The 12,591-nt window shown below is 42.7% G+C and overlaps 1 protein-coding gene across 1 annotated transcript in view; it reads right to left on the bottom strand.

Annotated features, from left to right (window-relative positions):
- Nell1 (neural EGFL like 1) overlaps positions 1-12,591 on the bottom strand; it is an 846,309-nt gene that overhangs the window by 681,382 nt on the left and 152,336 nt on the right. The window contains exon 4 of the mRNA XM_036206955.1: positions 8,451-8,621. Coding sequence (XP_036062848.1) covers positions 8,451-8,621 — 171 coding nt within the window. The remainder of the gene's footprint in view (positions 1-8,450; positions 8,622-12,591) is intronic.

The following is a 12,591-nucleotide window of genomic DNA, read 5'->3' as shown; positions in this document are numbered from 1 at the left end:
ACACATTCCATTATGAAAAAAATCTACACATGTAAGCAGATGCTTGAATCTTGAAAGTACTGAAGAATATTGGGCAGAAATCTTGAATTACTGGCTTTTCCTGTGATTCATGAGCTTAGTTTCCAATCCTATGTTCATTACAAAATCAGCTGGGTGCAAAGGTTGGATGGGCTCTGTGTAAGGAAGTGTTAAAATAAGAATCTGATAGATTGATTATCTAGAGTATAATCGTTGAGGAGCTGGAGAGATATCTCAGCAGTTAACAAGCACTGGGTGCTCTCCTGATGGACCAAGATTCAGTTCCCAACATCTATATAGAGGCTTATAACCATCTATACTCCAGTCCCACAGGATCTAACACCCTCTTCTGGTCTCCACAGGCACGAAATACACATACAGACACATGTGCAGCAAACACATATGCACATAAAATAAATAAAATGGAATAGAACCACTGAGATAACTTTCAGTGACAATCAGGTTGTATGTGTGGGGTGGGAGGGAGGCGGTGTACACACATGCACCTGCATGGGTCAAACATGCTTTTTTAAAGCCTGAACAAGTATCCAGAGCTTCATGGCTGGCCAGGCTTAATGACATGAGTTCAGTCCCAAAATCCACTTAGTGGAAAGAGAGAACAGACTCCCATAAGTTGTCCTCTAATGTCCACATACACGCCGCAGTATATGTGTACCCTCAAGCACACACACAAAATAATAATAATAATAATAATAATAATAATAATAATAATAATAATAAAATAAATAAATTGCAACCAACTTTCTAAAATAAAGAATTCAGAGTTATGCTTTAGTGCTGTGGATATCGCTCTGTGTAAATAAAGTTCTGATTGGCCAGTGGCCAGGCAGGAAGTATAGGCGGGATAAGAGAGAAGAGAATTCTGGGAAGTAGAAGGCTGGAGGGAGACACCGCCAGCCACCGCCAGGAGAAGCAACATGTAAAGACACTGGTAAGCCACACGCCATGTGGCAAAGTATAGATTAACAGAAATGGGTTAATTTAAGATAGAAAAGGTAGATAACAAGCAGCCTGCCACGGCCATACAGTTTATAAGCTTTCTTGGTTGGGTCTGAGTGACTGTGGGACTGGCAGGTAAGAGAGATTTGTCCTGACTGTGGGCCAGGCAGGAAAACTCTAACTACAAATGGCGCCCAACATGGGGCTCGAACCGACGACCCTGAGAGTCTCATGCTCTACCGACTGAGCTAGCCGGGCCAATTGTCCTTTGGAGATGATCTTTCTAGGAGATGGGGAAGAAGGGTGTAGATTGAAAGTAGCAACAAAAGGTATTAGCCAGAGTCCCCAGAGAACACAACTGAATGGAGAGCTCTGTGAAGCCCATGTCCTCACTGCCAACAAGCCCACTGCCACTGACAATCAAAGGCTGATACAACAGACATGACTTGGGCTGCTTATGGTTTGTCCACTTGACATGAGTTCAGGTCATGAGGGAGAGGGAACCCTCAAAGAAGACAATGCCTCTACCAGAGTGGCCTGTAGAAGTCTGTGGAGCATCTTCTTGACTGATGATTGTCTTGTAAGGGCCCAACTCACTGTGGTGCCACCCTGGATATGCAGTCCTGGGATGTATGAGAAATCAGGCTGAGCAAGTCATGGAGAGTGAGCCAGTAAGCAGCATTTCTCCACGGCCTCTGCTTCAGTTCCTACTGCCTTGAACTCCCGCCCTGACTTCCCTTCATGATGGCCTACACATTATAAGATGAAATAAGCCCTTTCCTCACCAAGCTGATTTTGGTCATCATGTTTACCACAGAAATAGAAAGGAAATCAGAACACGATTATTTTCAATTCTCTCCAAAGATCAGCTGCCCTTATATACTGTCATATCAGCCAGTTCACAGGTCTAGGGCCAGATTGCCTCTGATATCAGGACATGGACCAGTCATTGAGGGTGAGGTGATGATTTCAGAGTAGATTTCAGATAACTAATTTTAAAAGCCATAAACTTCCTGATGGCTAGAGCTCTTGTTTTTTGAGCCTTACTTGGCATGGCAGAGACAGTATAACCAATAAATTAATTTGATGGACTAACATGAAATTAAAAGTTACCAAAATAATAGAAAGAAAATCTGTTTTATGGTTAATGAGGAAGATCAAAAGCTACATATCTGTATCCCATGTTGATGCCCTTAGAATCATGGGCCCATGCTACCACATGACTGAGAATGCAGAGAGAAGACCAGAGGTCTAATTCTCAGCGTGGCCAGTACCTATTAATAATACATAATGATAGATTTCACTACGACACTTATACATGTACATAATGGATATAGAGCCTGCCACTGCCCTGTCTCACCCTACCCCCACTCCTGCTGACACATCTTCTCCTCAAAACTAATCCCACCTTTCTGATTTGTGTCTTCTTATTTGTTTTGTTTTGGTGATCCAATGAGTTTAATTAGGGTTGCTGACATGAGCATAGGTAAGAGGTCATTTACAGGAACATGAGAAACTTACCAGTAGCTACACTGCTGAAGAAAATGTCTTCCCTATCCCAGTAGCCATTAACCACCAATGACTCCTAGGCAGGGGTGTAGCTACATAAGCCCCTCCTCTACCTAGTAACCATTAACTACCTCCAAATTTACTGGAAGCTATTAAAAATTAAAAACTAAGGCAATGGAGATAACCAGCCTAGTTAACCAACAAACTGGTCCTCTGGTTTCTCACTACAGATCTCCAGCTATGCTACCTGGGGCCCAGTGGAACAGCCAAAGCTATTGGAAAAGTGCAAGCGTCTGCGGCTAACAGAGAGTATTGTCTACTGACTAAAATAGCAGCTGTTTTCCTGGTGATAATTTGTGCAATTAGCTCCATTTCTCAATTCTAACCTTAAAAACAGGGAGGGGGAGAAATCCTTCCAGGCTAAAATTCTTCTGAACAATGTGATTGCCTGAGAAATTATTTCATCTTTTAGAGGGAAAAAAATCATTTTATTATTTAGTTGGTAGACAAAGTAACAGGGTTCTTTATGTCATTTCACACAGGCTTGATTTAAACTGACCCTTCCCTACTATCCCTTCCTCATCTTCTGTCCCACCCCAACCTTCACACCCCTTTCCACATTTACAACATCTGTGTTCCTTAAAGCCTTCTCTCCTTTCTCATGAGTCCCCTTCCAGTATCCTCACCTCTAGAACCTATTGGTTTGGGTTTTAGGAGACTGGGTTATTTCACTTAAGGTATTTTCCAGCTCTACTCATTTTTCCTGACAGTTTCATAATTTCATTTTTCTTCCCCAGCTGAATACAATCTTGTTGTACATATGTGACACATTTTAATTATGTATCCATCAGTTTATGGACATCTAGGCTGATTCTGTTTCCTTGATATTATGAATTGAGCATTGGTAAACATGGATATGCAAGTATCTCTGTGATAGGATATTGTTCTTGGGTATGTCTATGAGTGGTACACTGGCTCATATAGCAGTTATATTTTGAGTTTCATGAGAAACAAAGATACTTATCTCCATAGTGGCAATACCAGTAATACTCCTACCAACAGTGGGTAAGGATTCCTCTTTCTCCACATCCTCACCAACATTTATCATTATTATTTATTTCCTCAATGATGACCATTCTGACAGACATGAGATGGAATTATCAATAATTTTAATTTGCATTTTTCTGAGGACTAAAGATGTTAGACATTTTAAAAAATATAAGGCCATTTGTATTACTTTTGAGAAATGTCTTCATTTCATTGGCCTGGTGACTGATATTTGGTGTTTAATTTTTGTAGTTCATTGCATAGATACTAAATTGGTTGTTTTCTGTTGCTGTAATAAAATGACCAAAAGCTACCTGAAGAAGCATTTATTTTGGCTTATGGTTCCAGATGGTTAGGTGTACATAATAGCAGAGAAGGCATGGATGCAGGGGTGGGAAGCCAAGAGATTACATTTCACCTGCACACTAAAAGTAGAGCCAGGCTACAAAGTCTCAACCCCATTCCCACCACTGACATGCTTCCATCAGCAAGGTTCTATCTCCTAAAGGTTCTATAACCTCTCCAATTAACAGGGGACCAAGTGTTCACATATGAGCCCATAGGGAGCATTTCTTATTCAAACCACCAGGCACTAACCCCTTGACTGAAGTATAACCAAGATTTCCTCCTACTCTGTAAGCTTTTTTATCTCAGATGATCTTCACAACTTCTATAGCATCTCTGTCCTTGGAAGACTCCCTAGTACTGTGACTTTGTCTCAAGCAGCATGCAATGTTAGTACACAATGAAGGTAACTTGGAGACATGGTATGGCTAAGGTTTGGCAGGTGGTTACCAGCTCAAGGTTTTGTCTTTATGTTTATGTGACTGAAACTTAGTCATCTACATTCTCTGGGCCTTTTTAATTTTTGAATCTATAAGCCTAATAAAGTAGTCACTAAATTTTATCTTAAGAACTACTTAGCTTAGCACATTATCAAGCCAGTAGTAGATGTTCAGGAACATAGGTCTATTCCCTGACACAAGTTCATTAGATTCCACATATGAATAATGGAAAGGAAAATATGAGAAAGGAGCAAACTTCTACCCCTGACCCATCCTTGACTTTCCTTATGTTGTAAATCTAGTGGTAGCCATCATCACTGTATGGCTGAACAGTCACAACAGACACTCCCAGTCAGACCTGGATCCAAACCCTAGTGCAGTAACTCATCAAAATCACATTGATGATACATCATGTAATCTTAGGTTCCCTCATCCTAAAAATAAAATCTTATAGTAAATGGCTAAGTATAGTCAACACTCAGTCAATTTTAGCTCCATCATCTCCAGCTCCACCTAACCAGCAGGACTCCAATGAATGGTGGTTGGGAAGGAAAAAAGAGACAGGATAAGAAAGATAAAACAAAATAGAGATGATCTCAAGGTGAAAAGAAAAGCACAGCCAGAAGGTAGTAAGTCTCTGTGACATTCACTCTAGACAATAAGGGGTAGTCCAGTACATTGGTACAAGTGGCATAGCTGCTGTCATTACAGGGCCAGCTTATGCTTGCTGGAGAGCAACTTGTGAAGAGAACAGGTTTGGTTTTTTTGTCCCCCATCCTCTCCTCCTCCTCCCCAGGTTTGCACTTCCAGTGCTGGATTGTCCAAGCCCAGGTTCCTTATAATCATCCATCCTCTTCATCATCCTCCCCTCTGCTCAATCAGTGGCTCTGGAATGCCAGTCCATGTACCAAGACTAAATTTCCTATACAAAACCAGTAGGGAGAGCTTTATAAAATATGCAGTGAGATATCCATCACCAATAGGAACAAAAGCTGCCATTTGTGACAATGTGGCTAGAAGTAGAGAATATGATGTCAAGTGAAATAATCCAGCCATATTAGAACAAATAGCTCACATTCTCACTCATTTGTAGAAGCTTAAAACATTAAAACAGAATGAGAGAATAGAGCAGTGACCCCTAGAGGGTAGGAATCAAGGGTTAGATAACAAAAAGATAGGAGAAAATGGTTCTGAAATCCTACAGCTCAGTGGGCTAACTTTTGTCTGCAACTGTTTATATCTCAGAATAGCTAGAAGAATCCAAAGGTTCTCAGACATATAGGAATGATAGATGTGTGAGGAGATAAAAGTTAATTGCCCAGATTTCATCATAATTCATTGTATACTGCATTGAATTCTCATGTGGTTCCCCTAAAAGTGTACAAATATTAGGTATCATCTAAAAATAAAAGCATCTTCAGTTCTACCCTCTGTAGGTCAGATAGGGCTCTGCCTGCCTGTGTTTTGAGTAACTTTCCCAGGTAACATTAGGCATATAGTCCACTGTTCCAGAACCCATGCTTCTAGATTTTTCCTCTACAAGAATCAAAATGCATTTTTCCCTTCTAGGTCTATTATTCACCAACTTACCTAAAAGGTGTGTTTATGTTTAGGGCCCTTCATTCACTAATTATCAATAGCTTTATATGTTTCTCTCCTGTGCTGGCTAATTTGATGTCAACATGACACAGGCTAGTGTCATCACAAAAGAAGGAAACCTCATTGGAGAAAATGCCTCCATCAGATTGGCTGGTAGGCCAGTTGACGTGGAAGAGCCCAGCCCATTGTGGACTGCTGGTAAGTAACAGTCCCTCCATAGTCTCTGTTTAGTTCCTGCCTCCAGATTCCTGACTTGAGCTCCTGCCCTGACTTTCCTTGATGGTGTACTGTTATGTGGACATGAACACTTTCCACCTTCAGCTACTTTTGGTCATGGCGTTTATTACAGCAATGGCAAACTTGAACATCTCCTAAGATCTTACATGTTAGCCACAAGTCAGAGAGTGAAACACATGAGGGGAGAATATATAGGAACCCCTACACTCATTTGCCAAAATGAGGCCAAGCCCAAAGCTACAGCACTCCTGTCCTCCTCCCTGTCACTCTTCTGATGGACAGACCATAGGAGTGCTTTGAGGCAAGGTCAAAGATACCATAGGTGTGTGGAATGAGTGACAGCAGCAAAGAGAGATGTGGACTGAGTACTAAGGTCTAAGGCTCAGAATATTTTCCTTTTCTCTCCACGAGCACATGCGGATCTATGGTGCCTCAGGACAGTATATAACAACAAATGTATGGTGAGACAATTTCATTACTCCAGGGACATGACCAAGTGAGCCTACACCAAGGTTACATCATCTCCTGGGAACCCATCAAAGGAGACCACCATTTTGTCTGCTACTTGTCATTGGCTAAATTGTCATTTATGCAGTGCACACTTAGAAGTACTATGTGTGAATATGAATAATACCATTTAAAAGAAGATGAAATTGAGCTGCAAAGAAATTAAGCTGCTTGAACTCTTGCAAGTAGCAAGTGGCTGAGGAGAAGGAAGAGAATATCAAACTGAAAGCAGAGAATTTGAGAGTGTGAGACACTATCCTGGCAGACACACTCAGTTATCTTTCTCTTCTTCAAAGTGAACAATGTCCAGGAATCATAAAGTATTGGGAATAAAAATGTATACAAATGCAATGCATGAATAGGACCAGAATCTTAGGGCTTCTCTGTTGGAAATTCCAAAACCTTCCAATGGAGTCAGAAAGCTTGCAGTTCCCCCACCTCCTCTGCAATCCCATGGGGGAAGCGCCTGAGTGGCCAGGGGATCATGGAGACAGGAGGCACTTTGGTTCTATCAAAATGGAGGATACAGTGTGCTCATCAAGGTACACATGAAGAGAGCAGCTAAGGGTTGCCTCCATTCAGGCTGTGCAGCCCAGGTCTGTGGGGTAAAACAACCAGTGTTTCTCCCTGGACATATACATTATATCCATGGGAAACATCAATACCTCAAATGTCTGGAAAGCATCTTCAATAAATCATACACAGAAAGATCAAATCCCATTCAATATGGCAGACCTTGACTGGATCCTGACACACTCCCCTGTCCTCTAGTCTTCTAAAAGAGACTGTCACACTGAGGTGGTAAGCACACTGCAGCATCTTCTCATCAGATTGACAGTCTACTGCAGAGTGCCCTTGGAACATTCATGTCTCAGTGGTCTTTAGAAGAGAGGCTATCCTACCATGCTTGTCCTATAGCCTGGGCCCCAGAGAACATGCCTTGTGGTTGGACAGTCATTTTAAGTTTGACAGCATCATTGCTGAAACTAATAATGCATGGACACTGCTTAGAATAAAAAAAAAATCTATCATTAGTCTTGGGTCACTATCCAAAAGAATTTTCAGCAGGTGGAAAGATAAAAACATTGGCCACCATTATCCAGCTGTCCATCCACAAATGATACAGTAGACCAATGGTCCCCTTCCTTCCTCAGCTATCAGTGAATCTGCCTATAGAGACAGACATGGGGGGTAGTACTTCTTCCTCACCACAGCCAACAACCTCCTATGAGGTGATACTGCCCCCCACGGATAAGCCAGCACACTCCTTCCCCTGCAGAGCATGGGAGGTCTCAACTGTAAAAGACTCAAAGAAGACTTCTTTAAGACGTCTCCATTTAACTTAAGCAAAGATGCACTTGACGAAATAAAATAGAATCTCCCACATTAGCAGCAAAGCTTCTCAGAGTCATCCTAGCAGAGACTGGCTTTTTCACTTCCAAGTGGAATGAACTCAACAATATATCACAGTTAACTGTGGTCACAGCTCCATGGAACTTTAGCCAGTGCTGAGAGCTCACTGAGGGGCAGTTAATAGTCCCCAATCTGTAATCAACCTTTTTTACATTTGTTCCTAATCACAGGATACACTTTCATCTTAATGAACTGTTTTCTTAGCGTATTACAGTTGATGATTTCAGCATGCCTAATGGCCCATTCAGTGGGTTAAATGACAATTAAGGTCCCCTGGTTTTGGTGAGGGGGGGGGCATGGTTTAACACTTTCCCCCTTCCCCCTACAGAATGAGATTTGAAGGGTAGGGTCACGGAAGATCAACGTCAAACATACCTATTGCAGTCAACATGGAGCAGGAGGTGGGAGGCACTCACTGACAGTGCGACTTTGTGCCACTGTCCGTCGGCCATGCGGTAGGGAAGGGCCTCAGTCCGGGGCTTCCCTTGATGGATGTAATGGTAGCGTATTTCTTCCCTTGGGCCACTGCTCTCCAGTTCAAAATAGCTGCAGGAAAAGAACAAAGGCTTTACTTCTGGGCATTGTGGCACTCATGGTCCTACATCCTCATGACCAGATTTCTTGAAAATTATCTAAACACAGCCCGCAGGGCCACGACCTGAAATCAAGTGTACAATATGGAGCCCACTCCTTCTATTGTCTGAGAGCCCTTCTAAAAGTTCTTGAGCTTCTGGCATGGAGATCAACTGATCCACGGTGAGGCAAAAACTCACTAGCTAGTTAGCAGAGCTTAGAGTTGTGCTTCCTAAATACTTAAAACTACACAGTTCAGCAGCCTCCTTCTATTGATTTAAAGAGGTCATTCATGTGAAGAGGCTTTACTGATGTTTGTTTTTAGAAATGCCGTTTAAACTTTTTCAAGAATTAATGAGAAAAAAAAAGTTGAGTTGGGCATCTGGGATTAAAATCTATGCAAGAGTGAAGAGACAAGTCTTGTCTTTTTCCATTCTGGAAAGGTGATCGCCAGATGGTGGGACACAGAGGGGTTACAGCCACTCACACATGAATCAGGACTTATGATTATCATGGTATAAAGCACATGGTTTGAGTTTTCTTTCCTAAGATTGTCCTCGTGTTTTTCAGATCCATGTGAAATCTTTGGGCCATCACTGCGGTCTTATGTGCTAGGGCTGTCACTGCCATGTGTGGCTGGAGATTTTGTCTCCTATAACTTCCAGTTATCATCACTGTCAGTGACATGTGCCTGACCTAACTGTCAACTGTGCACTAGCATGTTACACACACATTCTAATTTCTCTCTCATCGTATCCTAAAAGACTTGCATTACTATCCTCTTTTAAAGATTGAAAAACTGACATTCTGACTGATGGTATGGCCCTGTTGATAGTGTTTGCCTGGAATGTGTAATGCCCTGGGTTCATTCCTTAGCACTGAATAAATAAGGTGTGGCACACACACACTTGTAATTCTATCACTATGAAGGCAGAAACCAGAAGATCAGAGCAGCTTATGGTCATTCTTGACAATACATAGTAAGTTTGAGGCTAGCCTTGGCTACATGCATCTACATTAAGTAAGGAAATATTGGAAAGGGGAGGAAAAAAGAGGATAAAGGGAAGGAGGGAGGAGGAGTGGGAGGAGTGAAGTAGGGAGAAAAACTGATATTTGAGGAGTATAACCATACCCCTGTGCCTCAGGCTGTTGGCATCTCCTAGGCACCAGAAAATGCCCGTAAGTCATACAAGGCATAAACTCAGCTAGCATTCACCTCCAGCAAAGCATACAGCTCTAGAAACATTCACCTAGACAGAAAATCAGTGTAATCCTTATAGTTAGAAGTAGCTACAGGTTTCCTATAATCCACTGAGCTGGCCAAACCTTAGCTTGACTGTATTAAATCTAAAACACAAAATTCATCACTGGTGAGGACTAAATGGAGCCATCATGAAAAGCAGCTTCTTTGGACATGACCCAAACTATGCCAGAGAAGTAATGAGCATTTCTTGCTCATCATTCACAAGGATTATTCCCAAGGGAAGCATGGAGTGCACCTTGCAACCCCCTCATCTCCAGCAGCACAAGGAATCAGCCCTGAGAGATTGTTCCTATACAGAAGCAAGCCCCAGTGCCTAGGTTCATGCTAATTAGGAATAATTAATATAAAACATTTTTTTCAAAAAGAAGAAATCCCTTAATATTTACCTTAAAGAAATCCTTAAATTTCTCCCAAGCATCAAACATATTTTAGAAGAACCAAACTGAAGAAGTCAAGTCAAGACACTGCAGGTATTTGGTCATCCATCAACTCATTAACTCAATATGTCTTTAGTGAGCACGTAGAGAAGAGATGACAAGGATCTGAAATATAGATCCCTCTATCAAGATATTCTGAGACTAGTAAAGAACACAATAAAATGTGTCCATTCCCAAATAAAGTAGAAAGTATCCTAGAAATGGCCCAGGAGGAGTTGAGGGAGGCTGTCATGATACAAACAAACACCTAATGCCTTGAACCTGACAAGTGCATTTTTATCACCGCTTTGCACTGAGTTCTCATGTGATCAGACACAGAGCATGCCTAACTGCAGGAGGACACAGCTCCAGCACAGAAAAAGCACCATGATTTTCTGAGACCTCATCAAGATCCACACATCACGAGAAATCTCTCAATTATTTTGACCAATAAGAGACTCCTGGGAGAAGGGACCTGACCTTGAAATGACTTCAGTCAATGACAATTGCAAATGTTCACCAAGGTGGCTGCTAGATCATTAAGATGAGGGTGAACGCATTTAAGCAGATTCAATCACACTGTTCCTGGGGTTACGGCCTCATTGAGCAAGTGCTTAATGTGTTATAAATAGATTGTTTAAAGATCTCTTTACAAAGCTGGAGTGAGTGATTACCCTGTAGTAATCACAAAGATGTAGCTATGAAGAAGGAGCCCTGCTCTAGAGCTTCACAGGGGCCACTTGTACCTTGGGGTGACTTGTCTGATAACACCACACACACCGCAAACTACTCCAATACAATTCAAGATGGCGCATGCTTGAAGATTTATATTAGGCAACTGCTGATGTGTCCCCAGGGATGACAAAACCCCTGGACTGCTAAGGGGCACCTGGGTCAACTTTGATAAAGGCTAAGGGAAACACAGCAGTATGTCCAGACAGTAACTCTCCACTCACAGGGATGGGTGGCAGGCACAGATCTGAAGCCACAGCATGGGAAGGGGGCACCCTGATCTATATAATAGAGTGCTGGCGTTTGACTGTAGTGCTCCCAGAGGGCTCATGGGTTGCAGGCTTGGTATCCTGTTCTTGGATGCAACCCAGAGTTCTGGCCAAGGCGGTGCATCAATCCCTTGTTGGATTTGTAATACGGTGGCATATTGAAGGAAGTTTGTTCTCTCTCTCTCTCTCTCTCTCTCTCTCTCTCTCTCTCTCTCTCTCTCTGTGTGTGTGTGTGTGTGTGTGTGTGTGTGTGTGTGTGTGTGTGTGTGCGCGCACACGCACGCGCGCCTCCCTGTCTCTCTCTCTGTCTCTCTGTATCACTGTATTTCTTTATGTGGTTTTCTCTCTGATTTTCTATCTCTATGACTCTATCTGCCCCTCTCTGTATTGCTTTCTCTCAGATGATTCTATGTCTCTCCATCTCTCCTCTCTTCTCTCATTCTCACCCTTTCCCAGCCACCATAAGCAGTCAGATTTTTTTGTCACCTGATTCCACTGTCTCACTGTAGGCCACAGCAAAGGCATCAGCTGACACGGATTGAGCTGTCTGAAACACCGAGCCCAAACAAACCCTTCCCCCTTCTTTCTGTCATTTGGTCGTTGTGATGAGAAGGAAGACCAGCACATGTGGTCCATAGCCCAGCAGCATCAGATCACTGCCTTCCCCACCCCAAGACCTACTGAGTCAGACCCTGAATTACAGCAAGACCCCGGAGGATTTTTTGAGCTCCTAGAAGTTTCAGACGCTGTGCAGCAGAGTGCACTTGGTGTACTTCCTGACCAGCTTCTCTCCACAGGGGTGGCAGAAGTCTGAGATTCCATGGTGATCGGTGACCGGCAGCCATTTGCTGCTGCAGCAGAGGAAGGGTGGCAGAAGCAACTGTGAAGGAGTGTCTTGTGAGCAGCCTAAACCTGACAGCCCTTACTCCTCCTGAAGACATGCTTCCTGACAGCCTGGAAAGGACATCAGCTCTGTAGTAATAACAGATCACCAAGCAGGGCTGTGGGCAGCACTTCCCTAGCAGTGCTGTTCCAAGGAACAACACTCTCAGAACAGCCTATTCACCTTATAGGTATTTGCAAACAATGATAGCATTGCCAAGTAATCTCCTGTATATTCCTGCCTCCCTATTACCCTTTCTAGAATAATGACTCTTCTTTATTCTTCTTTTTAGACACACCAGCATGCTGGTCCTGATGCTTTGGGTGTGGTCAAATGAATCCATGTGGTGTATCACCAATATAGAAACAGGAATCAGTGC

The sequence above is a fragment of the Onychomys torridus genome, chromosome 1 (assembly GCF_903995425.1).
Source record: "Onychomys torridus chromosome 1, mOncTor1.1, whole genome shotgun sequence".
Lineage (NCBI taxonomy): Eukaryota > Metazoa > Chordata > Mammalia > Rodentia > Cricetidae > Onychomys > Onychomys torridus.
This window is presented reverse-complemented; position numbering and strand designations above follow the sequence as displayed.